Genomic DNA, 19890 nt, shown 5'->3' on the forward strand with positions numbered 1-19890 from the left:
ATATATATATATATATATATATATATATCAAAAGATCACCCGATCACTGTTCACGCTCATTATTGCAGACCATTTTTAAACTATGTTATACAACACAGCGCAATACTACAAAACGTACTTACTGTTTGACCACCAACTATTTATTAAGTGTTATGTGAGGTGATACTCAGTCCACGTCGGTATTATCCCATTTAATTTTAAGAGTACCATAATTTGACTCGCACCCACATACATGATAATAATATATGCCCGTGTGCGCACTAGCATACACACTATTTGTGTCAGAGCAGTCAGTCGAGTGATTACTCACTTCCTAAAGTTATATCAATATCATAATATTGATCTCCTGTGAGATTAGGTAGATATAATATGTCTTTCGCTTTGTGAACGATTTTGAGCACCATGTTGCGTGCAATGAATGACTTCAATTCATTTCGATGTTTATTGGTGTTGTGAGTAGATATTGAAATTGGTATGGTTGTATTATAACTTCTCATAGTTTACGGATAGTTTATCTCGTAATTTGGAGTAAGTTTGCTATACAATATTGATGAAAGGACTTCTCTCGACTACTGTTGGTTGGATATGTTCAGAGTAGGGGATTAAACACTGGACTATCATAAGAGATATAACAGTAATAGCGAGTTTTTCCGAACTTTGGTAAGATTACAACCTATGACATGCCTACCATTACGACAGATTCGTAGAATTACGAAATTTTGGCTCCAATTTCAGAACTTTGTGAGCATCTCTAAGTCATTAAAACTTATTGAAAATAAAAGTTGATGCCAGGCTAAATAGTTTTAAGGATATGTAAGTGTTGTTTAATCCTCATGAGGGTAAATTATTGATTTTTAAAGTTAACTATAGCAACTACAATTTTTATCTCCTAAAAGTTACGAATTTTTTAAATTTTCAAAGTGGCATGTCTGTTAACCAATAACAAAAACCATAAAAACATTATTACATCACGTACAGACGACATAGAAGTGTTGGCACGTTTTGTATGCAAGTGATAATAATAATAATAATAATAATAATAATAATAATAATAATAATAATAATAATAATAATAATAATAATAATAATAATGATAATAATAATAATAATAATAATAATAATAATAATAATAATAATAATAATAATAATAATAATAATAATAATAAATGACATTTATATAGAGCATTACCCCGTTGTAACAGGCTCAAAGCGCTTTACACTTTACAGTGTTTATTACATATTACGGTAAGACAAGTGGCGATGGAAAAGTGATACGAATTCAAATTATTGTTGTTATGATAGGGGGGGGGGGGATTGAAAAGATTGTTCACCTATTCTACGCAAGATCTTGAAATGTCAAGATTTCACATGTCAAGATCCTGTTAATTCGATTCACAAGTCTGATGTCACGTCGCCCAGCAACGGCGAGCAGCCTGGTTCTAAACAAAGAAAATGGGTACTTTTTATTCTTCACGCTGGCGAGAACTTTTCATATGTCATGTAATCAGAATGTATAAAAGTAAAGCCATGATCATATTTATAATGTTTTTCTCCTCTGGATACACTTTTATGCTCGTCGGAGAAGTATTTCATAAGGGCGTCCGCCATTTTCCCGATAGTTTGAGCCAGTTACTAAGTTGCCATGCGTCATTACGAGGGAATGACGTCATGACTGTTGAAGGCTATTGTGGACAAGACTTGCCAAATACCTATCTGCGGTATGGTTGGATTTTAAGAATGTAATAATACTTTTATTGCCTTTTTTTGACTGAAGAACGGCTTTGAGCCCAAAACGTTCCGCATTTGGTATTTTGTTCTTTCTAGAAGCGTTTATATTATTCATTTATTACTTTCAACAGTCCACGGCTTCTAGCTGCTTTGTGTCACTTAATAGAATCAAATTTTGGACATTAAAAGATTCATTTTAAGTTTAAGAAACAAGACTTACTCTCCTCAATGAGGGCGTTTATTTTAACTCAGGTTTTATAAGTTAAGCTTAACTTTCAAATTCAAGTAGTTATGAGGTGTACATCGACATATAATGATAATAATAATAATAATAATAATAATAATAATAATAATAATAATAATAATAATAATAATAATAATAATAATAATAATAATAATAATAATAATAATCACAACAATAATAATAATAATAATAATAATAATAATAATAATAATAATAATAATAATAATAATAATAATAATAATAATAATAATAATATATGGTTTTTATATACGCCTTACCCCGTTTATCAACAAGCTCAGAGCGCTTAACAGTAACGTGGCTACTTTCATTCAACCATACAGCCACTCAAACATGCAATATGAAACAAAGCAATTTAATTATACAGTGTTAGATATTAAAAAGAAACGTTTTAAGATGTTTAAAAAAAAAGAAATCTGCATCATTACTGTCTCTGATATATCTTGGAAGGGAATTCTAGATAAGGGATGCCGAATATTCAAACGCATGCTTGCACATTTTGCTTGTCATTTTTGGCTTAACAAATATTATGTGATTATCAGACTTTGATCTCATATTTCTGAATGGGAGGTAGAATATAAATACCGATTTGAGACAATTATTGTTCTAAGTGTGTTTTGTCATTGTGTGGCAGATCAACAAACAGTGGAGTCCGCATAAAGTCCACACTCTCAAAGTCAACTTCTGATTAAAGCCAACAACTCTTGTTGGTCCCAAATTTTCGATTCATTTTATAAGCGTACATTGATACTTACTTACTTACTAATCCGAACCAGAGACCATCTGAGCTCTAGCTCTTCGGTCTTGTGCCATGACGTAGAAGTTAGACGTCTTTTGTAGTTGCTCAAGGTGACTATAAAGTGTGTTACTGATGCTTGGATTTGGTAAGTGTACATTGATAATGGGTAAAGTCCACCTTGCTTAAAGTCTACCAATTTTTCTGGTTCGACAGTGTTGGCTTTATCAGGATTCCATTGTAAAGTGGCGTCCGTCCGTATATGCAACTGATGAGCAAGGATGGAGTAATTGCGACCGACCACATCAATTTTGTATTTTGTCGGAATAAACTAGATGAAGAAAATTTTAGTTTTTAAAGACAAAATGATTAGAAAAAAAAATTTGAGACCCATCGTCTCAAAACGGTATTATATTGAGAAAAGCATTGGAGCAATACCACCAGACAACCTTAGTCCAGCAACAACGAGATCAAGAACAAGGGGACACGATCTAAGATTCACAGTGCCGCGTAGTTCCCGAAATACAAAGCCATGAATTATAATCGTTTTCTTCTCTTCTATACGCTTGTGGAATAATTACCACGACCTGTCGTTCTTAGTTCAAACATTGGGAGCAGTCTTGAGATAGGCTCATTCACTGCTATCGCACACAAAACATCCCGAGGCGTAAAATATCAAGATATCTACATTTGCGACAATACATCAGAAGTGGTTTGCAAGAAGAAGAAGAAGAAGAAGAAGAAGAAGGTCGTATTTCTTATCATTGTAATTCTGGAGATCCGTTTCATTCCGACATGATGCCGTTTTGAGACGGTGAATCGCATTTATAATTTTTGAATGCTTTTCAATAAAAGGCAATAATTCTAATTAACTTAAAAGTTATGCTTAAAATTCAATTTCAAGCGTCATGGTCGTCCCCACATAATATCAGTTTGTGAGAATTGGTCACAATAAAAAATCATAGATGACACATTTGTGTCAGTGCATGACATAATCAATCAGAAGGTGAACATTTTGGATTTCCATGTCTTTTGCATTTTCTGAAAGAGTATGCTCCCCAGAGCATTTTATCCTTTATTTGAAGTAAATCGGATGATTTTTCATGAAGTTATGGTCAGATGTATGAGAAAGGTATCCAGCAACTTTTCTAAAATTTCATACTTTTTTTCAACTTGACTAGCAGTAAAAAAAATATTTAGTAGTGAAATTAAGCTTAAATATGTCCCGGAGATGTACAAAAAGGGTTGATTTAATTATTTATGACAAGAACTCATCTATGATAAAAATTGACCTTCTAACTAAACTTGGCAATATCTCAGTTCAAACCTTTTCACCATCCGACTGATTATGTCATTCACTGTAACATTTGATAACAGTGCATTGTGTTAGATGAAATTTGAAATAAATTATATCATTTTATTATTATTTATTTGTCTCATTTCAGAGTTTGTAATTGATACCACTTATATTCGGCAATAACTTATTGATTGGTGACCGGTATCGATGAGTATAATCAGCAAGATGGGTAAGACTCAAGATTTCTAAAATGTTATTGTAGTCCTTAAATCTCTCCTTACTAGCCATTCTTCAGAAAAGCCATATCCATCCACAAAAATACCAAAAGCAACAAGGACACACAATTTACAACTTTGTTTTAAAAAAACAGAAGATCTGATAGTTATACCGGAGACAGCGATAAATTATATAGAGACACGAAGTGGCAATAGGGCTTTAATAGCAGAATATGCGTATCTGTGTCAGGTTGTGTCAAGTCGGTAAACATCCACTATTATAATGTTTATATGTAATATAATTGAAATTTGGCACGGGTTTTTGCAGATTTCTATATATTCAGTTGGGTGGTTTCTTCTCACTAAATTCTCTCAGGCTATAAACTTTGCCTGTATTTGTATGTTTGATATAGCTTGCATAAATGGTGTGTGTATTATTTAAAATCATACCATCAATACACACATGCCATGTTTACCTACTTGACATTGAACACCCACATACAGAAGGAGCCCACAAGTTTCATGTCTCCATATCTTCATTTTAGTTTCCTCTTATACCACAGATTCATTTTTAAATCTGTGTGTATCGTAACAAATGTTACCATTTTGCTTTTCTTGGTAAGGCAGGGCTCATCGAGCACGAATTTCTTGCGGTGTCTTTAGTGAAAACCTGTCCCATGCAGTTGCTTTGGATAAGACCTTTTTACTGATTGGTCTTCATTTCAGCTCACACTTTGTGTGAAGATTGCGTCAAAATGAACACCAGCTTATTTGTGACCCTCCGCCTCGAAGCGGTATTAAGTCGGGATTTGGAAAACGAAGAAAACCGGTTTTAAAGTGGAAATGGTCAAAATTATCAATTTTCAGTTTTTGGTTGTTTCAGAAACTACAATCATTTTTCTACATGAAAACATAATAATTCAACATAAATATTGACGATAAGTTATATAAATTTCAAGTTTTAAAATGCAACTATCAGTGACACATTCAAAACGAAAGTTGACTTTCTCTCAGAGAGCCACCCTTTCCAAGGCTTAGTAATACCGAGTCTTTTTCTCCACCAATAAGATGTAAGATATCACAGCAAAGGGCGTGTCTTTATCTATCTCAGAGAAAGCATGACTGTTTTCACAATTTCATGGTTCAACCAATAATGGACTTTAAAAACTGTAAACAAGTCTAGGTTTTTCCCTGACAACCTTACAAATGAATGATTCTGATTGGTCAACGCTCATCACATGCGCTGTTGCTGTAGACCATAATGCTCGGGCGATGCTTCATGACGTCAGCATGCGTGTGTTACATATGTGTGTGTTTGTGCATTTTGATACACACCACGTGCTATTATCTCTTTGTCTAGCTGCATCGAGGTGATGGTCCTCCTTTGTCCCTCTTTTTTTATTCATGAAATTATAGGACATGCTAAGACTTAATAGGACAACAGTTGACTAATCTTACACTTACAGAGATTGTTGTAGGATAAACATTTAATTTTAAGTACAAAAGCAGAACAATAAATAGAACCTTCAACAATTAATGAACTCCCGATGGAAATACGTGTAACTAAAAAATGAAATGGATGGATAGATACACAGACAGAAAGACAAACCTATAAATGGATAAATAGATAGGTAGATAGATAGATAGATAGATAGATAGATAGATAGATAGATAGATAGATAGATAGATAGATAGATGGATAGATAGATAGATAGATAGATAGATAGATAGATAGATAGATAGATAGATAGATAGTAGATAGATAGATAGATAGATAGATAGATAGATAGATAGATAGATGAAGAGGGGAGAGAGACAATCAGAGAGAGAGAGAGAGAGAGAGAGAGAGAGAGAGAGAGAGAGAGAGAGAGAGAGAGAGAGAGAGATGGATGTTCGTTTTGTCGTGCTTTCTTTGTATACTGAAAGAAAGGGAGGAGGGGGGGGGGGGGGGGGGGGGGGGGGCTTTTTTAGACAATGAACAATGTGGGTGAACGCTAAGGACAACTTGAGAGATTCAATAACAGGTTTTCATGTAAGTCACTACACAATAAGCCCCACCCCTCCTCCTCAAGCTGTCATCTGACTCAAAATGGAAACAATGCAATGATTGATTTGACCAGCCCATTTCTTTAATTGCAATCTCATTGGTCAATATGTTTCCAGTTGATTGACTATGACTTACTTTGTAACAAAATGCTTTCTTTAAACTATCCCTACAATTCTTTGCTCCGCCTCCATCCCTTTCTTCATGTCTACCTCACTCTCTCCGTCTCCCTTTTGTTTCTTTCACACACACACACAAACACACACACATACACACACATACACAGACAAACACACAAACAAACACACACACACATACACACAAATACACACACATACACAGACAAACACACACACCCAAACACACACACACAAACACATACAATTATACAGGTTTCATTCTTTATTCTATTTCCCTCGCGTCCTCTTAATGCACAAGCAGTCTCACTCCCCTCCCCCTCTCGCTCCTCTTTTTCTCTATATCTCTCTCTTTCTTTCTTTCTCTCTCTCTCTCTCTCTCTCTCTCTCTCTCTCTCTCTCTCTCTCTCACGTACACACACACACACACACACGACGTGTGTGTGTTTATGTGTGTGTGTGCATGTGTGTGTGTGTATTTTACTCTCTCATTCTATCTCTTCCTCTCTAATCCTCTTTCTTGATAATTCTTTCCCTGCCCACCCGGCTTCACGTAGTTTCAAAACTGTACTTTCAAATTATAAAACCTTCTTTAACTTTTGGCATTTTGAAATCGTATTTTCTCTATTAAATAAGACAAACATTTCACATTAATATCACATTAATAATACATTATTTCATTGATTCTTTATTCAAATATCAAAAATTCTTGAAAAAGTGAGCAATTGTCGGCATTTTTTTCCCCAGTGTTTTATTTGTTTAAGAACATCTTACATAATAATGAATAACTACAAAAGTAATTTTTGGATTGTTTCAAAAATTTGTTTGTACATTATTAGATATATAATCTAAGCTCATGCCAAATTTCACTATTCTCGTCAAATTTTCGATGCCCGTATCTAAGGAGTTATCTTTGCCCATTGATTTGACTGTGCGTGAAAACGGTGCCTCACTTCAAAGTCGATTTTCTCAAAACTTGGTTTTTACACATTCCCTACTTCAAACGGTCATATCTCGGCAATGAATGATCAGAATTTTATAAATTTGGTATCAAATTTTAAAGCATAAAATAAGCTATGATTGGTTACCAAAAACCCAAAATTGAAAAATCCGACTTAATACCGTTTCGAGGCGGAGGGTCACATTTACAAAACATATCCATTTAATTACCAGAAGATTTTTTGACCAATCAAAACTTAGGATTTTTGACACATCCTCAAACTCACCCGTACAAACGTAACTGGTTGTTTACAAACAGTGAAATTAATGAAGTCGATGTTCCTCTGTTTTTCATTACTGTTTTTAGACTACCAATGGGAGCGATCTATATTCATGTTTTCGTCCAACCTAGTCATCGATCACATGATTTTCTGCTGTACAACGATTGGACATTTCTCAATGTCTCAACACGCTGCTTTGTTTATGAAATTTGTAAACATACCCATGGGTCATGCTGAGCAAAATGTTGGATATTTCTCAAACCGTGAACACTTTTCACTATGTGGGTCATTTTGAGCACACTTTGCAATGTGACCAATGAGCTCGAGCACATAGAAATGTAAAAATGATCATGCCCATTGAGTGATCAGTTCTCACATGATTCTTTCAATTGGCTATTGATGTCATGCGTGTTGGTAAAATACTCACAAAATCCGTCAGCCGGATATAACGTACCAACACACAAAACTAAATGCCTAACCACAAACTTTTATAATCTGATTGACAGAATATAGTGAGAACTTATAATTAATTAAAATGGCTGTCTAAAAACAGTCACAAACAGCTGAGTGACGTCTATGTATTTAGTTCGATCAATACACAAAGTTTCGTGAGTTGATACGATTGATCAGGCGGATAACCTGTGCGTATTTTACCTAAACGCATACCAAAAATGGTAATACCTGTGTAGTTCGCTTAATTTTGCTATCACTGCCAATGTTTATGGATTAATGGCTGTTCGGACTGTCCGAATCAGGTCAAAGTAATGTTCCCTTCCCCAACGAGTTTATTGTTTATGACACAGAAATATGAATCGATATTGTATTTCTTACCGCCCCCCCCCCCCAAGGCAATATTTTCCTTATTTCAAGGCTAATTTTAAAGTAAACTTAATAATATTGTAGGATAGGGAGTCAATGGCTATTTATTATTAAAAACAAAACAAAAACATTGGTGTGCATTGTAGATAGCCTCGAGGTGTTCCTAAAAGTAATGAATTCAAAAAAGGTGTAAGTTATTTTACAAAATAATTGATCATGCGTAAAGAGACCGTGCTAAGGCGTGTCAACACCCATTGACTCACTCAACATTCCCATTATGACATATACACACAAACACACACACACATGCATTCAAACACTCACACACATACACACACATACATACGCATACACACAAACACACACTCGCATACATACGCACCCACACAACCTGTTGTTTTGGATTATCATGAGTAATAAATTAAATACTGTACGGCAGATGTTTGCACGACGCGCGTTGTGAGTCGAAACTGTAATGGATCTTGTTTTCGCGCATATTGCATGTAGGTATTATAAAATTAACTTATAATAAGATAATGAATCTAATACTCGCGCAGCATATTAGCGAAAAAGTAAACACGGAAACTATTAGAACTGAACAAAAAAAAAAAAGGGAAAAAAACCCAAAAAAAAAAAAACAAAAAAAAAAAACAAAAACAAACAAAACAACAATATCCCCCCCCACCAAATAAAAGAAAAACAAACAAACCAACAAAACCAAAACAAAAACGAGAAAACAAGACTTATCGTGTGTGTGTGTGTGTGTGTGTGTGTGTGTGTGTGTGTGTGTGTGAGAGAGAGAGAGAGAGAAAGAGAGAGAGAGAGAGAGAAGGGGGGGGGGGGGGGGGGGGTCACTGAAATAGGTTGCTGCATTATGCGCCACATAATTACAGTCATAAGTCATTGTCTTTACTAGCCAAAAAGGTGATCAGTATTCACCAAAGAGTACTACATCCTCCTCCTCTCCTCCTCCTCCTCCTCCTCCTCCTCCTCATCATCATCATCATCATCAACATAATCCGGCGTCACTTTATAATTCTGTAAGAACAAAGTAAAATTTTTACAAAACATTTATTCATCTGTCTTATTTATATCTGAAACCTTGTAATTTTATATTTATTTTACACATGGCAATTATATTGTTATAATTACCTTTTATCACAAATATGTATATGATCTAAAGTCTATTTTCAAAATTTACCCTATTTATTAATTTGTTTGTTTGTTTATTTATTTATTTTAATTCTAAAAACCAAAAACATGAATTTTACTACTGATGCTTTGTGATATTGGTCGCAAATATTTATTTGACTTAAAAAAAAATACAACACGTCAGTACAAAGAATTTCCAAAAGGATGAAATAAATTATCATTATTATTATTATTATTATTATTATTATTATTATTATTATTATTATTATTATTATTATTATTATTATTATTATTATTATTATTATTATTATTATTATTATTATTATTATTATTATTATCAGCATTCTTCTTCTTGTTTTTTTTCTTCTTCTTCTTATTGTTATTACTGTTATTATTATTATTATGATGATGATGATGATGATGATGATGATGATGATGATGATGTTCATCATCATCATCATCATCACCATCATCATATCATCCTCACCCTCCTCCTCATCCTGCTCCTCATCTTCCTCCTCCTCCTCCTCTTTCTCCTCCTCCTCTTCCTCATCATCATCATCATCATCATCATCATCATCATCATCATCATCATCATCATCATCATCATCATCAACAACATTATCAAATAATAAATATTATGAGTATTTTATATATCATTTTATATATAAAAAAAAAACCCCAACAAAAACCAAAAAACAAAAAACAAAAACAAACAAACAATCCAACACACTCCCAACCCCCTCCCCAACTAAAACAAACCTAAATCAAAAAAAGTACAATGACCCCCTCCTTCTCTAACATGACTACAAATCATGACTCCATTAAAAAGTCAATGTTATATTTTAACAGGATCACAAAGTAGGCCTATATTTTTTTAGATGGATTAAAATAGATCTAGTATTTTTTGGTGGTTGTTTTGTTGTTTTTATTTTCTTTATTTCTTTCTCTCTTTCTTTTTTTTTTTTTCGGTTAAACCATTTACACTCAGGGTTCTTATATACTATAGCATGGAATTATTACCGTGTGTGTGGACCATAATGTTGATGATGATGCTGATGCTGATGGTGGTGGTGGTGGTGGTAGTGGTGGTAGTAGCGATGGCGGTGGTACTGGCAATTGTGGTGGGACGTTATGGTGGTTGTTCTGCCGATGATGATGATGATGATGATGATGATGATGATGATGATGATGATGATGATGATGATGATGATGATGGTGGTGGTGGTAATAGTGGTGGGACGGTTATGACGGTTTTTATGATGATTAAGATGATGATGATGATGTTGATAATGATAGTAGTGGTGGTGGTGTTGGTGTTGTAGGTGTTGGTGGTATTTGTAGTGGCAGTAGTGGTAGTGGTGATAGCAGTCGTGTTGGTAGTAGTTGTGTGGTGGGGCGTTCATGGTGGTTGTTATGATGATGACCAAGTAACAGGTTTGATAGGAAATACCCAAAATACATCATAAAGTAGAACATTTTATGATTATTACTAATATAAATTCAACTAGAATTATGTATCATACTACATAATGGTATCTAAGGGTATGCTCATCCATTAGAAATGTTCACCTGTTACCAATGGGTAATAAAGGTGAATGTGTGTCTGTGTCCGTGTCGGTAATCAAAATACACAATAGATAAATTATAGATAGAATTATGGGTGCGTATGATATGTGTATAATAATATGTGTGTATGTGTATGTACGTGTGATAATGCTCGAATGAGTGTTGTCAGACTGTCATAGTATCTATCCATTACCAGTGTCTGTGTTCTTGAGGTTAAATGAGGAAAGTTTGACTTTAGATCAGAGTACGTGAGTTCAAATCTTTGTGAAAATACACGAACTCATACAAATGGAGTACGTGTCATAAAGATCGTGTTCTTAATATTTGTTACTTGGATAAACGCATACTGTGAGTTTAAATAACCTAATGTATATAGCAGAAAAAAATCCATGTCTCTATTATTATTATTATTATTATTATTATTATTATTATTATTTATTATTATTATTATTATCATCATCATTATTATTATTATTATTATTATTATTATTATTATTTATTATTATTATTATTATTATTATTATTATTATTATTATAATTATTATTAATATAATTATTACTATTATTATTATTATTATTATTATTATTATTATTATTATTATTATTATTATTATTTTTATTATCATTATCATTATCATTGTTATTATTTTTTTTATTATTATTATTATTATTATTATTATTATTATTATTATTATTATATATTATTATTATTATTATTATTATTATTATTATTATTATTATTATTATTATTATTATTATTATTAATATTATTATTATTATTATTATTATTATTATTATTATTACTACTACTATTATTATTATTATCGTATCGTATCATACCGTTTAAGAGCTAATATGTTTTAAAAACCTTTCAATGTTCTTTGTAACTTTTATGCATAAATATAATTTATCAATTATATAAATAGTATTCAATTTCAATTAATTGATAATATGAGAATTAAATATCTAATACATAAATAAGTGTCATACTCAACATTCCTAGTATACTTAACACTATTTACCTTCATTTCACATATCCAACTTGTACATTCGAGAGTTTTAAATAATATGATATACAAAATACAATAATATCCAATGTAATGTTACATTTTTCGTCAAAATCAAATATAATGTTGGTAAGATCTTTATCAATGGCATTCTTAAAATCATTAATTGAATTAGAATTTTTTTCGCAAACGTTAGATTATTCCAAATTGTCACATTCCTCTGTATTAGATTATTTTACCTTATAGACGAATTACATCTTTCAACAAGATATTTAATATCTTAAACTTATCTACCCTAGTGTTTGTAATATGCGATTAATTTTTAAAAATCATTATAGCAGTAGTGGTATCATCATTGCCATTGTTACTGTTAATGTTATTTTTATAATTAAAAAAAAACTGCTGCTACTACTACTACTACTACTACTACTACTACTACTACTACTACTACTACTACTACTACTACTACTACTACTACTACTACTACTACTACTACTGCTAATACTACTACTACTATTACTACTACTACTACTACTACTACTATATCTACTACTATTACTACTACTACTACTACTACTACTACTACTTCTACTACTACTACTACTACTACTACTACTACTACTACTACTCCTACTACTACTACTACTACTACTACTACTACTACTACTACTACTCCTCCTCCTCCTCCTCCTCCTCCTACTACTACTACTACTACTACTACTACTACTACTACTACTACTATTACAAAAGCGCATTGAGCTCGTAAGTGTTACGTCGCTGTTATCATTATCATTAATGTTTTTATCATCGTCCTCATCACAATCATCGTATGTACTATTTTCCTTTTTTTCCCCCGTTTACCCTAGATTCTAACAACTTCACGACAACAAATCTCCATCAGCCACGATGCCTGGCGGTGGAGGAGGTCCGTCTTTCCTGAAGATCTTCCAGTTTGCATCAAACACCAGCGAGGGTCTAGCTCGCCAAGAGGCTGAAGCCAGGGGACAGGGCAGACGTCACGTCAAGCTTCGTAGGAATCAGAAAAAGAAGAAAAATCCTCTAAGATTTTGCTCTTGCTTAAGTGGAAAATAACCAATTAATTGTGGACTTTTTACTTTTACTTCCTGAATATTTTAGACGAGAAACCATTTAGAATTTTTAAAAAAGAGAGAAAAGGGAATTGTTGATAATTACCACGAATTGTTAAAGTTAGACTTCAGTGTTTTCTGAAAGGAAAAAATTTTAGTATCAGGTATCATTTTGAACAAAGAAATTGTTGATCTGAAAGATCGCCCTAGAACATATACAACAATCGACTATTTAATGGCATCTAAAGGTATACGTTCTTATTTTAACAACGAAAGGATTGGATAAAACATTTCTTTTTCTTTCTTATTCTATTTGCGTTTATTGTAATTTGAATGTCAGAAAGTTGATTTGACATTATTAATCTGCTTAGTTCACAGATCTTTATTTTCAAGCATGTATCATAGAATATTCTAAGATAGAAGGTTACATTTTAAATCGTAGAGAAGGGGATCGACGCTGTTTCAGTTGTAATATTATATGAGTAGTTCGTTTTGCTTGACTATATCTTTCATCGAGGAATATAGAGAGATCCATTTCCATCAGGTATTTAAAATAGGATCATTTGACACCATTCAGAATTTTTAAAAATTGGTTGGTGATAAGTTCTTTGATTCTTAAACCTCATTTTCATCGTCCATTTATTAAGACCATCAATAGCAAAAATGGCGTCAACTAAAGTGTGTCATGACGTCATCTTGCTCACATTATTTCTCATCGTCTGTGTGCACATTCAAGTAGTATCATCAGCATGTGACCTTTCCAAAGGATGTTTTCCAAAAAGATTCGACATACTAAAAAATCTCGTTTCTTTTCCTGCGCGTTCTCTCAGTGTAAGCTCAACATGCGGCGAAAACGGGCCGGAGCAGTATATGACCCTGACATCTGATTTTACCACAGACACCTGCATTTCTTCCTCTGTCGCTTCCACCAATATGGTGAATGGGGATACTTCCAATTATTGGCAATCCTCAATAGGAGATGGACCTGTTTACGTGGAGGCTAGATTCACAGATGCCTTCTTGTTATTTGATGTAAGGATCATGGATTTATATAAAATATTTACATAACTGCCAGGGTTCAAACCAAATATGATTTAATACAGTTTTCACTAAGACAGCAGTGCCATGGAATCAACTCAGGCTCCAACAAATTGTCACCCACCGGCTCAAAACGGTATTATGTCTGGTTGACCCAGATGTCAAAATTAATTTTAAAGTTAAAATGGGCAGATGTTTCACATTTTAGTTTTTTGTCATTTGTTAAGTTGTTATAAATTATTAAGCAATTATCTCCAATAAAACACAAACTTAACCCAGGCTTCATAATATTATGATTATAAAAATCAAGTGTTATTTTTGAGTGTTATACAACCTCGAATAATAGCGTTTTTTGTGGTGGTGGGTCACAATTGGGCTTTAAGTTTTTTGGGTTCGGATTTTTATATTATTATTATTATTATTATTATTATTATTATTATTATTATTATTATTATTATTATTATTATTATTATTATTATTATTATTATTATTATTATTATTATTATGCTTGGGTTCTTTCGGTTTTCCCAAGAAAAGAACATTACAGATAATTTTTCCTTTGGGGATAAATAAAGAAATTTTTAGATCTTATTTGTTTGCTTATTGATTAATATAATATTACGTAGTCTTTATGATGGAATTTGGTTTCTAGTGTAGGATAAATTTACAGATAATTATATAAGTATCTTATAATATTAGACTTAATGAAGTGAGTAGGTGACTTTCAAGACGTCCTGTCACATCCTGATAGAACATGGACTGACAATCTCAAGCTATCTTTTGGACTCCATAGAATTACCAGAGAAAATTTGGAGTATCAAAACATTCAGGATATTGTTCTATGAGGCACACAATACAAGAATTTTCCTCTTTAAGTCACTAAATAAATGACCAAAAAATTGTGGTTTTCTTTGAATGATGAAAATCGGACTTAGTACGTTTTGAAAGTCACCTAGTCTACTCAAATTGAAGTTTTCATCAACGAACATAATGATTTTCCATACATTTGTGCGGCACCTATGCAAGAAGGATTGTCGCGCCTTTGACGGAATCGTATTTTAATGGCCAAGCAAATGCAGTTTGCACATACATGAAATGTCCCACTCGAGTGAAAAGTAAATATTTTTGTTCATTCGTCATAAGTTATAATATTATGATAGATATTCCCTAAAAAGTTTATCTTATAGATGACATCAGGTAAGTAAATAGTTTGAATCTATTAAGAAAATTACAAAAAACAAGACAGAAATAGCAAGCAGAGATGTGACAAGTGGCAATCGTGTTAGATAACGTTCTGAAAAAGTGTGTCGGTGAAACATAGCCGAACAAGGCAGAAAGAAAAATATATGCATACACTTGTATAGAATATAGGCATTAAATCGTCCCAACTATCGAGCTAAACTCTGTAGTGTAGTTGTAGCACGTTTGACCGGTAATCATGAAGTCTGGGGTTTGATACCCCAATCGGAGCAGGATGCGTTTTGGGGATTTTTAAAAACTGTATTTTTCTATCTGCTTTGTCTGGTACCGTTTCATACACACTCTTTCTTTGTCTATCTTATACCAGTACCTGTTTCGTGCGGATATGTGATCTAGTGGTAAGACACTCGCTTTCGGATCGGAAGGTCCTGGGTCGAGCCTCGCTCGGCGCATAGTGGAGTCTTTGGAAAAGTCTCTTTATTCACATTCTCTCACCGTACTCAGTTGTAAAATGAGTACCTGGCCGTTAACGGACGTTGTCTTTGTCCGAAAATAATTAATATCGTTTATCAGGCGTCATGTCCCGTCCTACATGTTAAATGTTGCTGTTGACTAGGGACCCCTTGTAAAACGCTTTGAGCACATTTAGTGGATGCTGCGCTATTTTTTTCCCTAATGGTTCATATCTATATTATAATGTCTGTTTAAAGAGGTGGACCACACATTATATTCACATAGTAACATATTTTTTTTAATGATTTTTTTTCCACCAGATTATATTAACCTTTGCTGTACCTCACCTTCAAGACACTTCCAATTCAGTTGATGCCAGACCACCCGCGTGGTCACTGGAGAAACTAGGCGAGGACGGCACGACTTGGGTGCCATTACGTCATTATGCTAAGGATTGTGCCACGTCATTTCCGGGCATTCCAATCTTAGTTCCGCTTAGCGATGTCTATAATGTGGTATATTGTGAAGAATACGAAAAGTTGGAATCCGGACAGGCGTTCTTAGATAGTGACAATCAGGTTGGTGCATTTAACATTCACAAATTGTTTTGAGAAACACGCGTGTCAGAAATTTGGTGTAAATGCAGCCCTTCATAGTCAGTGAGCCCATTAATCCGGAATTTATCCTAGGTTCTGAAGAATTAAAATAACAGAATGTATTGTTTGTTACACTTTAGATAGGACGCAGTCTACTGCAAGCTACTTTCCGAAAATTTCTTATTGACCCAGTGGCCCAATTTCTGTCAGAGGGGAAACAGAGTTGAGTGACCCAATCTCTATCTATTGAGTTGTTACGACCCCTCCCTCTCGGAGGGTGTACCTAATAACGTGCAGCATTTCATTTTAAGACTGCCGTGATATAGAGAAATAGAGAGAAAGAGAGAGAGAGAGAGAGAGAGAGAGAGAGAGAGAGAGAGAGAGAGAGAAAGAGAGAGAGAGGGAGAGAGAGAAAGAGATAGAGAGAGAGAAAGAGAGAGAGAGACACACACACACACACACACACACACACACAGAGAGAGAGAGAGAGAGAGAGAGAGAGAGAGAGAGAGAGAGAGAGAGAGAGAGAGAGAGAAGGTGTATACATTGGTTTGATAACAAGAAATATTATGACTCAGGCATGGTGGAAAGACTGTGGATCACATTGGATCGGAGAACATTTTTTCCCCCTCTTAACTGGGAGAGAAGCTTCTGTATCAATATGAGGAGAAACCTGGGGCAGCCAGGACAGAACCTGTAATCAAACGTCAACCATAATTGGATTCAATAGTTTGATGTCACGTCGCCCAGCAACGGCGGCCATCGTGGTTCTAAACAAAGAAAATCGGTACTTTTTATTCTTCATGCTGGCTAGAACTTTTCATATGTCTTGTGATCAGAATGTGTAAAAGTCAAAACATGATCAGATTTATAATGTTTTTTTTTCCCCTCTGGATACGCTTTTATGCTCGTCGGAGAAATATTAATTTAATAAGGGCGTCCGCCTTGTTCCGATAGTTTAGAGCCAGTTACTAAGTTACCATGTTTCACTACGAGGGAAGTGACGTTAAGACTGTTGAAGCGTATTTCTGAACTGATATGCGATGGTACACGAATGCCCTATCGATTTGGCGGATCATCATAACATTGTAGTTTGAAACCTTCAGAAGTTGGTGCTGACTGGATAGTAGATCGTGTAGGACTATCAGAACCCGCTGTCAACGTGTTACAGTTTCGGTAATAGGCATGGATAGATATGGCACACTTTCGAATACTATTGAATAGTGCGGCTATGTGATCTTGTGGTATAACACTCGCTTTAGGATTGGAAGGTCCTGGGTTCGAGCCTGGCTCGGCACATCGTTGAGTCCTTGGAAAAGACTCTTTACTCACATTCTCTCACCGTCCTCAGGTGTAAAATGAGTACCTGGCTGTTAACAGCGTTGTCTCTGTCGGAAAAATTGTAAAATCGCCTAGTAGGTGTTATGTCTCGTTCTACATGTTACGTATTGCAGTTGGTCAGGGACCATTTGTAAAGCGCTTTGAGCACGTTTAGTGGATATTGTGCTAAGTAAAAGCTCAAGTTTAAAGCTCAAGAATACTTTGCTGAGGGTCACGGGGTCAGGTCTATCTTTGAGTCATCGCTCAAAAGTTGCATTGAGTTCTGATCATTTATTTGACTTACTATAAAATCAATCGTGAAATAATGAGACGACTGTGTTTGTCAGTTTGTGTTCCATAATGTTGTGAAAATGGATGTGTTTAAAATCATTCGTGACACTGGCGTGTGTGAAACAGGTTAATGATATTAGATATAAAATGTTCCCCTCCATCTTAAAAAAGGTATTGCACTGACATTTAAATTTTGCATTTTTCTAGTCGCCCTGAACACAGCCGTTTTCAATGGACTTCTGAACGTTTTTGGACAAATCACGAATCGTTTTGTTAGTTACGAAAGAAAGATTTTAAAAAAAGTTTAATCACAGCAATAAACCCAACCCACCTGTATTTTTAGCAATTGGTTGTAAGTACAGACTCATTTAAAATTCGTGATTCTTCCTATTATTTCATGTTGTTGTTAGTGCAAAAAGACATCCCCAAAAGACTCAGTAAACGGTGTTGCGACGAGGGCCTCAATCGAACAGAGCCGTACCGCCACTGTTAGAGCTTTTTTGGGGCAAACCGACAAGTACATATATTATGCAGGTCTGACATCAGAACGCACTTATGGGCCTAGTTGGAATGGACAATATTTTACGTAATATTATGATATTTCTATTACAACAATGAGCCCATAAAGAATTGGATTATCAGACCTACAAATAAGTGTACGTCGGGAAAAAACCTATTATATGTAACCTATTATGAAGTATTTATTGTGTCGGGTAGATTTAGAGGCTGACATTGAATTTATAACAGAAAATATTAAGATGTGAAACTTGAATTTATATTTTAAATATTTTATCGCGGTCTTTGATTACGAAAACCGAGATTCTAATTATCTTTTCTTATCATAATTTAACCTTAGTCTCTGTTCGGCGTCTACTTCAACCCAATATAAATACCCGTATCATGCACATATTATTATCCACGCGTTTGATAACCGAATACAATAAAAGGCTAGGCTTATCGTCGTTGTAGCGAATATTTTTTTCAAAATATTTTTTTTTCTCCAAATTTTGAAGGTATTTCCATCACATCAATGAAATAAAATCAGTTTTGGTTATCAGACTTGCATATACTAGTCTACTAGTGCACTAGTATATACTAGTGCGGCTATGTGGCCTTGTGGTATGACATTCGCTTTCGGATCGGAAGGTCCTGGGTTCGAGCCTCGCTCGGTGCATAGTTGAGTCCTTGGAAAAGGCTCTTTACTCACATTCTCTCACCGTACTCAGGTGTAAAATGAGTACCTGGCCGTCAACAGAGTTGTCTCTGTCCGAAAAAATTATAATATCGCCTTACAGGCGTCATGTCTTGTCCTAAATGTTAAATGTTGCTGTTGACCAGGGACCCCTTGTACAGCGCTTTGTGCACGTTTAGTGGATATTGCCTATATAAAAGCTCAATTTTTAATTTTTTTTTTACTAGTCAACACGTATGTTAAAACGGTATGATATAACATCATGGTGGATAAAATTGAAATCAAACTGCACATTTTACACATGAGTACGCGAGAGAATGGGAGTAAAGAGTCTTTTCCAAAGAATCGACTATGTGCCGAGTGAGGCTCGAACCCAGGACCTTAAGACCCGAAACCGAGTGTCATAACACAAGACCACATAGCCGCACAAGTTATAATACATGAAAAACCCAGCTTCTATTTGCGTCATGAATATATAGATTATGGTTTTCAAAAGGGATGTTAATACTGTACTTACACTCTCCCT

The 19890-nt window shown here is 34.2% G+C and overlaps 1 protein-coding gene across 5 annotated transcripts in view; it reads left to right on the top strand.

Moving 5' to 3' along the window:
- Positions 1–270: 270 nt before the first annotated feature.
- Positions 271–19890, top strand: part of LOC144980001 (uncharacterized) — a 66299-nt gene continuing 46679 nt past the window's right edge. The window contains exons 1-4 of one of the 5 annotated variants that reach the window (XM_078927437.1): positions 271–358; positions 4172–4252; positions 13053–14306; positions 16286–16543. In XM_078927437.1, coding sequence (XP_078783563.1) covers positions 13938–14306; positions 16286–16543 — 627 coding nt within the window. In that variant the 5' untranslated portion in view covers positions 271–358; positions 4172–4252; positions 13053–13937. The other 4 variants (XM_078927436.1, XM_078927434.1, XM_078927435.1 and 1 more) reach the window with 4 other exon arrangements.

Source organism: Berghia stephanieae, chromosome 9 (assembly GCF_034508935.2).
Source record: "Berghia stephanieae isolate SIO BIC M18660-M18661 chromosome 9, UCSD_Bste_1.3, whole genome shotgun sequence".
NCBI classification, from domain to species: Eukaryota; Metazoa; Mollusca; class Gastropoda; order Nudibranchia; family Aeolidiidae; genus Berghia; species Berghia stephanieae.